We start from the raw sequence: 16,452 nt of genomic DNA, 5'->3' as shown, positions 1-16,452 counted from the left end.
TGGCATACTAGTATTATTTCTGCCATATATAGTAGAAAAGGCTGCAGTAATATGCTAGAATACTTCTAGTATACATAGTGTACATTGGCTTAATTTGGAATAGCATACTAGCATTTTCATACTATCATTTCTGCTATATATGGCATGAATAAAAGTAATATGCCAGAATGCTATTCTAAATTCAGCTGAAGTGTGGACTACACTATAACATATATGACACAAATAGCAGTATGTTAGCACAGTAGTATCTTAGCAAACTACTAGTATATGTATACTTTGGCTAGTATATACTTCAGCTGAATTTGGAATAGCATACCAGCATACTACTTTATGCCATATATAGCACAAATAGCAGGAGTAGTGCATTAGTATATTAGCATACTAGTATGCATAGTATACGTAGACTTAATTCGGAATAACATGCATTTTCTTATATTATTTCTGCCATTTGGCAGAAATTGCAGGAGTAGTATGGTGATACAGAATATTAGCATGCTACAGGTATACATATGCTTTAGCTGAATTTGGAATAGCCTGCTGGCATACTGCGTTTACATATGCCACATATGGCATAAATAGCAAGAGTAATGGTATATTTTAGCTGAATTCTGAATAGCTTCTCTTGTTTCGATCATATCCCTGGTGAAAAAACCAGCATATGCTGGTAGGTATGTTTTGATGCTGGGATGCTGGTTAGGTACGTTTTAACGGTTTAAGCTGGTCTTTTGCTGGTTTATGCTGGTCATTTGCTGGTTTATGCTGGTTTAGCATACCTAACCAGCATCCCAGCATCAAAACATACTTGCCAGCATATGCTGTTTTTTTCCCCAGGGGTGGCACAAATAGCAAGAGTAATGTGTTAGTATATTAGCATACTACTAGTATACATGGTATATTTCAGCTGAATTCTAAGTAGTTCTCTTGTTTCGATCATATGGCACAAATACCAGGAGTAATATGCTAGTATATTAACATACTACTAGTATATATTATAGCTGAATTCAGATTTTTTTTTTTGTTTCTGTCATACAGCACAAATATCAAGAGCAATATGATAGTATATTAGCACACTACTAGTATACATGGTATAGTTTAGCTGAATTCTGAATATTTTCTTTTGTTTCTGTCATACAGCACAAATATCAAGAGCAATATGCTAGTATATTAGCACACTACTAGTATACATGGTATAGTTTAGCTGAATTCTGAAAAGTTTCTCTTGCCTAGGCTGGCTGGTCAGGCTGGTTTTAGCTGGTTGTTCCAGTAGTCAAAACCATTCTAAAACCAACCTGCTAACCAGCTAAGACCAGCCCTGATGACCAGCTAAAACCAGCCAACCAGCTTGGGTTGTTTAGCTGTTTTTTTTCAGCAGGGATACTACTAGTATACAAGGTAAATTTTAGGTGCATTCTAAAATGTTCTCTTGTTTGTGTGCTATTGCACAAATAGCAGGAGTGATATGCTAGTACAGGGGTGGCGAACATCGGTCCTGGAGAGCCGCAGCCCTGCATAGTTTTGCTTCAACCCTAATCAAACGCACCTGAACAAGCTAATCAAGGTCTGAAGGGTTACTAGAAAGCAACAGGCAGGTGAGTTTTAATTAGGGTTGGAGCTGAACTCTGTAGGGATGCGGCTCTCCAGGACCGGAGTTCGCCACCCCTGTGCTAGTATATTAGCATCCAGCTATTATACATAGTATACTCTCAGCTGAATTTGAAATATTTTGCATACTGCTCTTATTGTCTCTGCCATATATGGGACAAATAGAAGGAGAAATATGTTAGTATGCCATCAGTCATGAGGGTAGTAATGTAGGATCCTCAACACTGGTGCGCATTGTCATGGTGACGTAGAGAGAACATTACGGTGAGTGTTTAGAGGATACACTTTAATTGCTCTACATCAACCTATCCACTATAATCACTCCTGCAGTTACCATGGGAGTAATGGAGATAATGCAGCTGCCTCTCATAGTTATGAGGTCATACTATTGGATAACCTAAGAGGGGATAATGGGGTAAGGGGTGTGTTCATGTGTATTCGGTGACCATGGCAACATATTCGATGAGGAGGAACACCTGGGATTTTAAAAGGATATCCAACATACACACACACACACTGATCTCTCTTGCTGAAAACAGAGACCATATGGTTTGAGACCCTGGAGGTGGGCGCACTAACATATCAAAGGCCTGCTGCTATTTACTGGTCAGGTGTGACAAACAAAAGAAAATTAACGAAATGCAGCATCTCATTGAGTTAAATCAATGGTGAAATTAAAAGGAAATCATGTTTACATTGATCCTCTGATTAACAATTCACAGTGTGCTCATGTTTGTATTCAAGAGAGACCAAGAAAATGAACGAGAAACTGTAAGCAAATCGTTATATAGAATCTTTTAAAATTGTGAACTATCCAATATACTGTCTCACTTGGAAATGTGTCATATTTCAGAAGTAAAATGAGATTTGAGCAGCATTAATTATATAAAAATCCCTTTTTGTGCTTTAGAACATGTCTGAAGTATATATCATTTCATTACAAGTTCTTTTGAATTTTTCAGGTTTTGCTATCATAGCACAACCACTGTGCTATCATCCTTTTGTTATGTGCCACTTATATCAAGGTAACCTGGCCAGCCGTGTAACTAACCTTCTTTATTACAAAGGACTAAGTGATGAGTCACCCATGGCTATTGTCAATATGTTATTTTTTTCTGTTATGAATCATTTGTATTTATTTCATGCACAGTGGATTCAAGAAGCCAAAACTTCCTCTTAAATGCACAATAACTCCATCAAATCCATCTCATTCCTTGTCTGTATTTAATTGTAACTCTTAGTAAAGCCTAAAATTATACTGAATTGCTTATTTTACTTTTAAATTCTTATGGCAGGGGGAAAAAAACACATGAGGGAGGAGTGGAACACAGGATAAGCTCTATAATTATCAATTCCCTGACTCTGTTATGAGACAAGAGATTTGGTCTCCTCTCAGCCTCTTAATAATTTGCGTGTTGTGAATATGGGCAAAGCAAAGAACACCTTAGTGTCGCAAATGGAGCATAATATCGGCTAAGCAGAACATGAAAAGAGCTCTGAAAACATTAAGGAAATAAGGCGAGGCTTAACTGTTAAAAAGCCAAGCTTCCCAACATAAAATGCATCATTTCATAGTAATATGAGCAAAACTCATTAGCATCTGCAGCACTCTGTGGGCAATCATTGTAATCTAAACGCTTGTTTCACATTTCTTCCAAATCGAGTCTCTATCCAGATGGATGAGAAGTATTTGGAGATGGGCAGTGTCTCTCATTCTCGGTTGTCTAGAGGTTTTATGTGGACTCTTGGCTGAAATATGATCTGTTTTTGCATTGTGAAATTGGCAAGAGGTCTTTTAGTGGGAAAAAGTCTGTTGCTGTTATGTTACTTAGAGAGTTTGTGGTTCGAGGGCCACATTTACCTCTTCATCAAAGCTAATTATAGCATTAAGCAAAATTCTAACTGATCTTTGGTCAAAGCAGATTGAAAACATATTCCAGCTTCTGCTAAATGAGTCAAATGGAACATTTGCTGAGTAATTCTGGAGCCGGATTCACAAAACAATCTTAAAAATAAAACTGCTATTTAAAACTGCTAATTAACTGCTATTTTTTTCTCATTATCTTACTTAAAAACAGGGATAGTTCAACCAAAAATGAAAATTACACATCCAAGCCATCCTAGGTATGACTTTCTTCTTTCAGGCGAATACAGTTGGAGTTATATTTAAAAAAAAAAAAAAAAAATAAACAAATAAAAGCTTTATAATGGCAGTGTTGAGATTTTGAAAGTTCAATAAAGTACATCCATCCATCATAAAAAGTGCTCCACACAGCTCCGGGGGGTTAATAAAGGCTTTCTTTTTTGCTTTATTTTTTTTTTCACAAACTGTTGTATGCACGTTCACGACACAAACACGGAAGTGACAAACACGGAAGCGCAAAGGAGAGAGCAAAACAAAACGCCAACCACAAATTAGAAGTGCAAAATGAGGATTTGGAGACTGGAGATTTGGAGACTTGGAGACTGGTTTCCTGTTGCTGTGAACAAAATTTGGTTCTCGCGAGACTAGCATATTCTCCCCAGAGTTTACTCTACACTCTTAAAAATAACGGTGCTTTAAAAGGTTTTTCACAGTGATGCCATAGAAGAACCATTTTTGGTTCCACAAAGAGCCATTTAGTCAAAGGTTCTTTACAGAACCATCTCTTTCTTACCTTTTATAATCTGAAGAAACTTCTTTCACCACAAAGAAACTTTTGTGAAGCAGAAAGGTTCTTAAGATGTTAAAGGCTCTTTATGGAACCATTTAGATGAAAAAGTTTCTTCTATGGCATTGTAAAGCACCTTTATTTTTAAGAGTGTATGCCTACATCCTACGTCATCAGCTAGAACGACTCTCTCGTGAACACATGTACGACAGTTAGTGGAAGCTAGGAATTATGGTTTATAAAGTTTTAAATATGGATATTTTTCTTACACAAATGCATTGATTCGCTTCAGAAGGTCTTTATTAACCCCACAGAGCCATGTGGAGTATTTTTTAAGATGGATGGATGCACTTTATTGGACTTCAAAATCTCAACAGCCATTCACTGCTATTATAAAGCTCAGAAGAGCCAGTACATTTTTTAATATAACTTTGATTGTGTTCATCTGAAAGTCATATACACCTAGGATGGCTTGAGAGTGAGTAAATCATGAGGTGAGTTACATTTTTGGGTGAACTGTCTCTTTAAGAGAATATTGCTTTCCCAAAAATACTGCCTAAGAGTGTTTTATCTTTTTTCTCAGGATTGTTCTTAAGAAAAACTTAAGATTAAACTAAAGCCTGGAATAAAATGTTGTGTTTAAGAAAATGTTTGCTTCGTTTTCTAAAAAATTGCATTCTTACAAACTTCTTGGAATTTAATCTTGAGAAATTTCTTTTTTAATTCAGCCTCTGGTCACACTGCTATGTCCATCTTTTTCCTTCTTGAACAGATGTTGTTAACATCTGTTTTTTTCTTTGATGTCACTTGGAATGAAATGCAGTAATATATTTCAATTTCTGTTTTTCTGATGTTTTCTCTTCTCAGATCAGCAAGCAGCACCTTCAGACAGTTAAAGATCGTTTCCAGGCCTTCCTGAATGGAGAGACTCAGATTGTAGCCGATGAAGCCTTCATCAACGCTGTCCAAAGCTACTATGAGGTTAGGCTTTTTTTTGTTCATCAGTGCAACAAGTCTGGACTTGCACTTGCAATATAAGGTGATTCACATAATTTAAAAGCATTTGTGACCCTGGACCACAAAACCACAAAAATACGTTTTATGGGTCAAAATGATTGATTTTTCTTTTATACTAAAATTCATTAGGATATTAAGTAAAGATCATGTTCCATGAAGACATTTTAAATATAAATATATCGTAAATATATCAAAACGTAATTTTTGATTAGCAATATGCATTGCTATTTGGATAACTTAAAGGCAATTTTTCTCAGTATTTAGATTTTTTTGCACCTTCAGATTCCAGATTTTCAAATAGTTGTGTCTCAGGTCAAATACTGTCCTACACTAACAAACCATACATCAAAGGAAAGCTTATTTATCAGCTTTCAGATGATGTATAAATCTCAATTTTAAAAGATTTACACTTATTTGTGGTCACATTTTATATAGTACTTTTTTTTATTGTTCATTAAAGAGTCTCTCAAATGACAAAATTCAAGTCATATCAAGGACCTATTCTAAATAAGAGTGGTCTGCCGTTTTGATATCATGACATCATGATCAGATGACTACTGTTCAGTTAATCCTGATAACCCCAGTATTATATTATTTTATTTTTTTTTAGCATAAATGTCATTTTTTTCTAGCAGTAAATGTCATTAGCATCTAAAACTGCTTTTCGTGATGCTACACGCCAATAAGTATCATTATAGAGCCCAAGGCCAATGTGTTGGTTGTTTAAAGCTAAAATGGAACAGTCGAAGAAATGACTTGGTGCACCATTAAGCTACATTATATCTGTGCAGATAAAATTGTTTTTGAATGACGCTAGAGCTGAAAGGCTCAGTTAGGTACCTTTGGTTAACTTTTGAGGACATCTAAACAGATCCTTTGTCTTTCCCATTATTATAATGCAGTTTAAATGGGATTGTTTAGAAATGTTAAGCTGTTTGCTTTATGCTGATTTGATGAGCAGAGTAATCCATGTCTGTGCATATATTAAATACATAAGTACACAGTTGCAGTCAATCTGTTAAATGTTTGAAGTGACTTCAGCTCAAGATGTTAAAGGTATTAAGTCCTTGGAAAGGATTTTGTGAAACTTTCCCTCTGTGACACATATTTTAATTGTGTTTAAGGTGATATATTATCTTTTATGACCTAAAAGAGGTGAATCAGGAATAAATTGCGGCACGGGCTAGAGTTTTGGGCAAAAAGGAGATTGGTCTCAGTATGGGTGGTGATTTAATGAGGTGAAACTAATGAGCGAAATGCCTTTGTATTCAGTCACAGCCAAAGCCAGCTTTTTCAATTCAATTAAACCCTGATACTCTTATTGAATTTGTGCTGGATGTTCCCTCTCTGTCAACTCATCTTCCCTGCTTATCCAGGCACGTTAAGGGAATTGCGTCCGCTGGAGAGAGAGGTGGCCGAGATAAATATATGAGAGGTGAACGGTGAGAGGATACAGAAAATAAAAAGAGTGAAAGAATAGATTATTAAATAAATATAACCTTGAACCCTACCGCAGACTGTCAGACAGATTCTACACTGCCAGATTCGCACCAATTTTGTCTTGTTATGAATCAGGACTCTACTGTGCACTTTGTGTCACAGGGAAAATCTTGTCTAATTTAGGACGAAGTATTTTTCAAGTGTCTTGATAGCCGTTTAACAAGGTTGCGCTGACCTGCAGCCAATGTTTTCGAAACTAGAAAAAATTGCTTCGCTTGGAATTGATAGAAGCAGCCTTGGCCGATGATTCTCTGAGCTCATCCCTTTATTCAGATCACACACGGATCTGTGCCTTTTAAGATTGATGGCTTTTTAAATTAAAAAACACTTTAATAAACCTTATACCACAAAAATATCTAATATACAATGCAGATCTGATGTTTTTGTACATGGGAATATAAATATTGTCATTAATTTGATGTCCACAAAACCTAAAATAAGAATACATGTACGTATTCCATGATTAGAAGGCTGAATTGTGCAACTGAGTGTGAATTTTTTTTTGTGAATTCAATTATTTTATATACTGTGTATATTTATTATATGTATATTATTACACACACATTCAGTATATATTTTGAAAATATGTATGTATATATATATATATACATGTAAGTATATATATACGTTTACATGTTCAAAAACTTTTTTTGTTATGCTGGTTGAAAGTCTCTTCACATCCCAATAGCAATCACTATGTGGTTTAAATGTATTTTTATGTTTTTATTAGTGCAATGAATCGGTTAAAAAAGTAGCAAATTTTTTTCAAAAATTAATTGGGATTAATCCCAATCGTGATTGATCCCATCTAACCTTACAGTTTTTAAACATACTTATGTTGCAATAATTTCACATTCGATCTTCAAATCAGTTTAGAAACAGCATAAAGACAGTATATTTTTAATATTTGCTTTTTTATGACTGAAGGTGACTATCACTGATACCAGTATTACTGATGTCTTTAGGAAATTGTTCTTTTTTCGTAATATTTAACCATTGACTATAGGCATTCGACATTACAGTATAATTAAGAGCTATCAATTTGAACATTTATTAGACTTTAAAAAATAACAACTTCTAAATTAAGTGAACAATCTTTACATAAACCATCAAATCATCAGAATCTATGCAATTGTGAGGAACGGACTCAAATTCAAGCCTTTATCTGGCGATCTTCATCTCCATCCCGAGGATAATCAAATGCTCATTGGCTCTCGCCTGCATTCGTCACAGATTACGACGTAATAATGCCATGTTTCTGGTGAGGTGTGTTTTGAATGGTGCACGTGCCTTTAAGAAGTGGATAGGGAAAATATTCTGGATAATGTTTTTAGCGATTAACTTAAATTCTGCTTTGCACCTCACACAAACCTTCCGTATTCCGCCAGAAAGGACTGTGGATACAATGCATTGTCATTTGGACTGCTTTTTGGTACTGCTTTTGACATTTTTGCTATAAATTAATGATTGTGATCGCACGTATGTGTCTGTCATGTTTTTATTTATTACTGTACAGAGAGAGTTATGGTTAGGTTTAGAGGTAGGAGTGGGATTAGCGACTATAAAAAATATTTTTATTCTATATTGTTGCTAAAATGGTAATTTCCCTGCATATTTTGGTCAGTTGCATTTTATATCCTTTTATATTCACTATAAAATAGTAAGGTTTAGGTTTGGGGGTAGATTAAGGGGGCTAAAAATCTAAATCGTTTATTAATAAAATAATAAAAATGCATATTTGCTATAAAATGGGTAGATTTAGTTTTAGGGGTAGGTTAATGGGGCTAATAATCTAAAACGCTTAAAAAGGCATTGATCCAAATATCTTAATGGTATAAAAGATATGTAAATATTTTATGTTTTTTAGGCAAAAATACATAGCAATTTGTACGCTTTAAATGTTAAAATATGTCTAAACTGTATATTTTAGCATCAATAAAAACATACGTTTTTTGCCTCTAAATGTTATGTATAAATACCTACGTATAAACAATGAGACCAGGGTGGTACATCAGCTGTCAGGACAGGAAAATTAGTTTTTACTGACATGTGGCCTGACAACATCTCATCTGATCACAGTTCACTGATGTTCTACTGAAGCTCCCTCGTCACCTGTACCTTTCCCACCCTTGTCTGACTTGCGCCTGTCGCTGAAGTGAAGTTAGCTGTGCGTGTTTGAAAAGTCTCCTGTTTGTTTCGACGTTCTGCGACTAAATGCAATTCTTGTGATGAAAAAAAAGAGACGGAGGAAGCAGTTGTGGGTGGGGTGGCCTGCCCCTGCATTAACTGCATTAAATATTTTTTAACGCCTTTAAACTGGAAAAATGTGCTTGAGAGTAGCTGGGAGCTCTGAAAGGGCCTGGATGTTGTTGTTGGTTATTCCAAACTGTTAACCAGTAGTGTATACATTATGTTTGTTTCTATAACAAGATTTCTGTTTGATCACAGGTGTTCCTTAAAAGTGACCGTGTGTCCCGTATGGTTCAAAGCGGTGGCTGCTCAGCCAACGACTCCCGTGAGGTCTTCAAGAAGCACATCGAGAAGCGTGTCCGCAGCCTGCCGGAGATCGATGGTTTGAGCAAGGAGACGGTCCTCAGCTCATGGATGGCCAAGTTTGACACCATCTACAGGGGAGAGGAAGACCCACGCAAGCACCAGCAGCGTATGACAGCCAGCGCTGCCTCTGAGCTCATTCTCAGCAAGGACCAGCTGTATGAGATGTTTCAACAGATTCTTGGCATTAAAAAGTTCGAGCACCAGCTGCTGTATAATGCTTGTCAGGTAAGGAGGGGACATTTATGCAAGTCTGTTCAGTGTCAGGGAAGCGCACAGTTGTTTCTTCTACAGGATATGGAGAATATAGAGATATGTGATTATCGGAGTCTGGTTTTGGCTCTGTAATCAGATTTTTACCATGCTGTTCTTTTTTTGGATAAAGATGACTAAACCCAAAGAGACTTGGCTTGAAAGAAAGAGTAATTATGTGTTATTTCAAAACGCTTGAAACCGAATGCATCTGCAAAGACCAAAAAAACACCTGTCATGCTTCCTGCAGCAGGCTGAGGAAAAGTGACAGTGAGGTGTGAGTTTGCAAATCATGCTTCAGAGCTTTCATTAGACCAGCTGCAGAAATGTGCAGGAAGTCAAACAAAAGTCAGAGGGCCGCCCACATTGACATTACATCCTTCAAGAAGTCACACACCCTAGATCATTTCAAAATACACTGCAGAATGATATGAACTGAGAAGGTGATGTCATCCTAGGCTCTGTTATATTGGTTGTGGTCATTTCCTGTTTGTGGAAAATGAAATGATTGGAGACCAGCATTGTGCGAGTTTGTAGAAAAGCTGTTTACACTGACAATAGCGTGGATAGTGAATCATTGACTTTGCTGCAGGCAACAAAATATGGTGTAGAAGGAATGAATGAAGATAATAGTGAAGCACAGTAGTGGCTGTAGATGGAAGAAGGGCAATGAGTGGGATCCAGAAAAATAGAAAAGACAGAAAGAGAGAAAGCAGAGGAGTGCTCGACAGTCACATTTGTAGGGTGTAATCATAAGCGCTGCTCTAAAACCTAGTGAGTCTCCCATGAAGACAGTATTTTAAGATTTTTTTTTAAATAACTATTAAAGGACATTGGGCACAAAATTGCATTTGCATAAAATGTGTCTTAGCAGTGTGTGGACATAACCACCCTGCAATAATAAAAATTCACTTAGTCCTTTTGTTGTAATCCCCAAAAAACCTAAATAATCTCTATTATCAAGTCATATTGATTTTCTGAGCAGTATGACATCATACTGCTCAGGCCCCGCCCATGACCGCTGACTGACAATCCGCGTATTTGCATATTTCTCTTACCATTTCAAATTAGAGACAACCACTGCTTTTAATCATGATCCAAACAAAGATGCTGCATACATGCAGCATGAAAAGATTTTTATCTAAATTAGACTGTATAATTTTGAAAGTTGAAGCAAAAACAAAATGGTCTGACTTCAGTTTTGTAAAAAAACACGTAAAAAATTTTTGCAAGAAACAAACAGCAGATGGGCTGAATGAGACGTGAATTCACTCTCTGACAGCAGGTGTCGCTTATGGAAAAAAAGCGATACAACGTTTCCTTGGTTAACACTGTAAACAAAGCAGAGCTGTGCTTATGAACACTATGGCTGCGTCCGAAAGCTCTAAAATGCTGCCTTTGGAGGCAGCATTCCAAGGCAGGAAGGCATCAAGACATGTCCGAATACAAATTCGATGTTATTTCTAGCGAGAAATCAATATTATAGTATCTAAATATTTGTATAGTCATCATCAAAACTCGTTCCATTTTGTTGTAGATCATTAAACCATTACCCTGAAGGTGCCTTTGTGCAAAAACGCTGCCTGCAAAGTCATTGAGTGATAAGTCAGCGAGGCAACAAGTCAGCTGTCTAGGCTTTCGGACGCAGCCTATGTAGTGTTTAGAGGCAAGATAAAAAGAAAGTACCATCTACATTTTTCTAAAGACAGTCAGTTCCCCTCAGAGATACATTCATATAAACTCCTACCCCCAATTGTATTGTGATTTGTTTAGCATCTCAAACAATTTGAATCATCACATATTTGAATCAATTACAAATAAAACAGAAGACATGGGCGGGGTGAGCAGTAGCTCATTATCATTTAAAGAGACATGCACCGAAATGAGTTGCTGTGAACTGAGGTATTTTTTAAAAAGGTGAAAAGGGTGTTGTTTTTTGCGACTATTGAGGACTTGTGGAGGAAAGAGCTTATGATTTAGCATGTTGTTCTTGCATAGAACGAGAACAAAAACTTCTGCACAGTGGGGTCCAAAGGTCTAAAATGACATTGAAAGACTAGGATTGAGTATCTAATTTATACTTGAAAAATTATATATGTGATGAACAAGTACATGAATAAATATATAAGTAAATAATGACATAAAATGGGGAAATATGTAAGAACCTGCGATAGGTCTTTTTTCGACCCCACTATGTTTTATGGATTTGTGGAGTTACAGAATTTCATGAAGGCTTCTGCAGATTTTGGGCAATTGTGGGATTTGTGACCGGTGGGAAAACAAAAAAGCACCGGATCCGGAGGAGGTGTCAGTGTAGGAGTCTGCTATTCATCATCTTTCCACTGTCTGCGTTCACACTGGAGCCAAGCGGGCCCATTTGAGTGTGTGCCATTTTGATTATCTTTCTATTAGCCTCATGAATCCTGCTTACAGTGTGGGAATGGTAATATCCCAGGTAACCATAGCAACGGCGGACACGCCGACGGGGTCTTACCTCAAATCAAACCCAGTGGCACCCCAGTCCTGCGGTTACAACCGCTGGTGTATTTGTCTCTTTATTTAGCTTCGTCTCAATGTCATTCTCCCTGCTAGTTTATGCAGGGTGCTTAAGTCTTTTATTTTTCACAGCAAGTCATTATTTCTGTTTTTCCACTGGGACTTCCAAGCCCCTTCCTGCTTTTTAAATTAAATCTTGTTGATAGGCAGAGTCTGTGTTAAACAGTTGTGTGTGCGTGTGTCTATGTGTATAACAGCATTCAGTATCAGTGCATTGGCTGTCTCCTGGGTAGTAGGAGTTTAATCCAATCTATCGACTATTTCCTGAGGGCATTTCAAGATACCAGCTGTGGATGGCAAGTGACTGACAGGCAATTAAAACCGATAGAAAACCCTGGAACACAGATCAGTCAATCAGTGGAAATCAAGAACCTGTTAATTTTGGGCCCTTAACTCACTCTAATTGTACCTTAGCAACTCTGGTGCAACTGTTGCTTATGAGGTTAATTAAATATAATTGTTATGGGTGTTCATTTAACATTTTAATTTATAATGAATTATTAAAATGAAAAGAATTTAATTAATCAATTAAAATAACATTTTTTTTTCAAGTTTCAATATCTCTGTCATATATACTAGGTACATTCACAAGAAAGACAGAGTACACTTTAAAAAAATGCTGGGTTAAAAACAACCCAACTTGGGTTATTTGGAAACCCAGCTCTGGGTAAATATTAGACAGAACACATGCTGGGTTATTTTAACCCAGCTGGTTGGGTTAAATGTTTTTACCAAACATGCTGGGTTATTTTGTTGAAGTCAACTATTGTTTAAAAATGATTATATTGCTTGCTTAAAATGGACTGGAACTTAAAAAACACAGAGGCAACAGCAATAATCACAAGATGAACTTTTATTATTGAGCAAGAACACATGGACAAAATACAAGACAAATTGAATTTATTTGGGTGAATACAGCAGTTTACAATATTACATACATCTAAACTCGTTTAACAAGCATTTTAGACGTAAAAAATGTAACATTTAAAAGTAGCATTTCAGTTTTAGTATATACAACCGTTCTCTGTAAATGCTTTTTACCAAAATAGCACTAATTCTCATGCTGGTGTGTTGCCGAAATCTGACCCGATGAAGGGCTGCTGTTCGGCGGGTTAATTGCGAAATTCAGACAGTGGACTTACGTTTCACATGTAGCTAAAAGATGCTGTGACTGACTCCGAACCCTGCCCATAAACAAACAGTACTGAGATTAGAGATTTATTAGTTTCGAATAAACTAATAAAATCCATTTATTTATGCAAGGCAAAAGGCGTTTCCATCCTGTGAAACAACTGCTGATGACACAGCTGACTGACATCTTGTCCTTATGTTGCACTGCATAAAATAATACAATTTACAACACAGTGAAGACTTTAAATAAAATAAAATGAAATAAAATGTATACAAACCTTTATTTCTCTGAAGAAGTGCACCAAATCAGCATGCTGAGAACCATGCCCGCGTTCTGACTGACTGTAACTCAGCAGCTGGGTTGTTTTATCAGAGACAGGCTCAACCCAGCGGTTGGGTAGAAAAAATAACCCATCGTTAATTGACCCAGCAGCTGAGTTACAGAAAAACTACCCAGTAAAAAATATAAAAAAATAACCCAATAAAATGACCCAACAAGTTTAACCCAGCATTTGGGTTAAAAAATAACCCAGCACCTGGGTAAAAGTATTAAAAATAACCCAATAAAATGACCCAAAGGGCTGAACCCAGCATTTGGGTAAAAAAAAATAAAAATAAATAACCCAGCATTTTTTAGATCAGGGATAGGCAACGTCGGTCCTGGAGTGCAGATGTCTTGCAAAGTTTAGTTCCAACCCAAGGAAAAATTAAATGTCATTTTAAATCGATTGAAAACTAAATGTAATGTCTATTGTCTAGTTGTTAGCATTTCACCTTCATGTGCTGAGCATTTTAAAGAAACAGTTCACCCAAAAAATAAAATTTATTGAAATTTACTTAACCTTAGGCCATCTGAGATGCAGATGAATTTGTTTCTTCACCAGAACAAATTTGGAGAAATTTAACATTACATCATTTGCTCACCAATGGATGCTATGCAGCGAATGGGTGCCCTCAGAATGAGAGTCCAAACAGCTGGTAACAACATCATAATAATCCACAATTTACATCTTGTGAAAAAGCTGCGTGCTTATAACCGAAACAGTCTATAATCCACAATAAGATTTCCTCCAGTGAAGTTCATCCTCTGTTGTCCTCTCACATGTTTTTGCTAGTAAACTGTGCTTGATTTGTGCATATTTCTTTCCTGATTCAGACGAGACCAACTATTCACTGGAGAAAGCAATATTACGAATAGAGGACATGTATTTTAGCTGGAAGCAATGGTTTGAAGTTAAAAATGTCTTAAAAAGATAGCTCACCCAAAAATGAAAATTCTGTCATTAATTACTCACCCTCATTTCGTCCCAAACCCCTAGGACCTTCATTAATCTTTGGAACACAAATTAAGATATTCTTGATGGAATCCGACAGCTTTCTGGCCCTGCATAGACAGCAACACAACTGATTTTTTTCAAGGCCCAGAAAAGTAGTAAGGAGATCACTAAAACAGTCCATGTGACATCAGTGGATCAACCTTAATTTTATGAAGCTATGAGAATACTTTTTGTGTGCAAAGAAAACAAAAACAACAACTACTCTCATGAACGCGCATCGAAGACTGACACAGAAGAGAAGAAATTGTTGAATAAAGTTGTTATTTTTGTTTTCTTTGCGCACAAAAAGTATTCTCATAGCTTCATAACATTACGGTTGAACCACTGATGTCACATGGACTATTTTAACAATGTCCTTACTACCTTTTTGGGCCTTGAATGTGTCAGTTGCATTGCTGTCTATGCAGGGTCTTAAAACTCTTGGATTTCATCTAAAATATCTTAATTTGTGTTCCGAAGATGAGCGAAGGTCTTACAGGTTTGAAACAACATGAGGCTGAGTAATTAATGACAGAATTGTTACTTTTTTAAAATTCAGTTCAAATTAGACTAGTCAGATGTCATAACTTCAAAAAGCTTAACAGTAAACACAAAGCAGTAGCTTGACGCTAGTCTCCTCACACGCACATGGCGTTGGATCAAATCCATTAATGATGTCCCCTGGTGAGGGCGCAGTCATAGATGATGCCTCCACCTCACAGAACACAGCAGGAACCTTCTTCAGCTCCGTGTCAGTCGTGACCTGAGTGCCACACCGGGCGGGAGGTCTGACCCTGGGAATCTCATCAAAAGAGCCTAATGCTGGCCTTCAGTCTTTCAGTCTTTCCTCTTCACTCCTTTTCTCACTCGTTCTCATCATAATTTCAACAGTACATATTGATTAACAAATGCATTTTACCCTGCAAAGATGACTGTAACTGGAACAAATTGGATTTCAGCCATTCGCCCAGGATATGCGTTTTGGTGTGGGCGTCCTGATGTATGAAGCATGATTCTGTTGAATGAGATTTGTCTTCCTGGCTTTGATAATGAAAGCCCAATCTGATGTAATTGGCATGAATAGCAAACACAAGAGGAGCAGCAAGGTGACTTGACCGGGATGTGCGCTCTCTGCTTGATTGCTGTTAGTGAACACAAACTACATTCAAATCAGTACACACGCACACATGCACTTTAACAAATGGCATCCCTACTTGAATGCATTCATGACAGAGACACTCTCCGTATAACCAAAAGTCAACACTGAAATGGCTAAACAACTACAAAGCTTTTTCAAAGGCTTTTCTTTAGACTGCGCTTAAGCGAGCAGACGTTGATAGGCTGGTGCAGCGAGGACAGCTGTTGCCACTCATTTACTCTCATCAAACCTCATTGTGCTATCTGTATTCTCTGAAATGCAGATAACACAATGAGCTTTGAAAGCTCTGAAAATAAATACCATGCACACGTTTGTGTCGCGCTTTGCCGAATCCCTTTGCGCCCGTGCGCTTTGTGGTGCGCGTTTGATGTCCACAGTGTGGCTATGTATTGCTGAGGGTCTGTGCGTTTAAAGCCGCTGCTTGTTTGACAAAAATCACCTCAGCGCCCTTTGTGTGACCTGAGGTAGTTGTCATGGAGACCGTAAACACAAAGGGCTTTTAAACACTCTCTTGCCTATCAGCTGGTCTTCCTATGAATACATTACAATCTGTAACCTTATAATTACTTCTTCCTCTCTCTCTCCCCCACCCTCTCTATTTCTCCATGTCAATCACCTGAGCTGTCGCTGTTAAAAAGTGTTATTTCAGTATTATTCATATCTAACCCATGCTGGCAAAATGAGATGGCTTATTTTAAACTACGTGCGAAAAAAA

The 16,452-nt window shown here is 37.0% G+C and overlaps 1 protein-coding gene across 10 annotated transcripts in view; it reads left to right on the top strand.

The window, feature by feature from the left end:
- cadpsa (Ca2+-dependent activator protein for secretion a) overlaps positions 1-16,452 on the top strand; it is a 138,866-nt gene that overhangs the window by 19,976 nt on the left and 102,438 nt on the right. For all 10 annotated transcript variants that reach the window (XM_051122457.1, XM_051122456.1, XM_051122459.1 and 7 more), the window contains exons 3-4: positions 5,121-5,234; positions 9,219-9,551. In XM_051122457.1, the coding sequence (XP_050978414.1) occupies positions 5,121-5,234; positions 9,219-9,551 (447 nt within the window). The remainder of the gene's footprint in view (positions 1-5,120; positions 5,235-9,218; positions 9,552-16,452) is intronic.

The sequence above is a fragment of the Labeo rohita genome, chromosome 11 (assembly GCF_022985175.1).
Source record: "Labeo rohita strain BAU-BD-2019 chromosome 11, IGBB_LRoh.1.0, whole genome shotgun sequence".
Lineage (NCBI taxonomy): Eukaryota > Metazoa > Chordata > Actinopteri > Cypriniformes > Cyprinidae > Labeo > Labeo rohita.
Note: the sequence above shows the minus strand (reverse complement) of the source record. Positions and strands in the feature narration are given on the sequence as shown.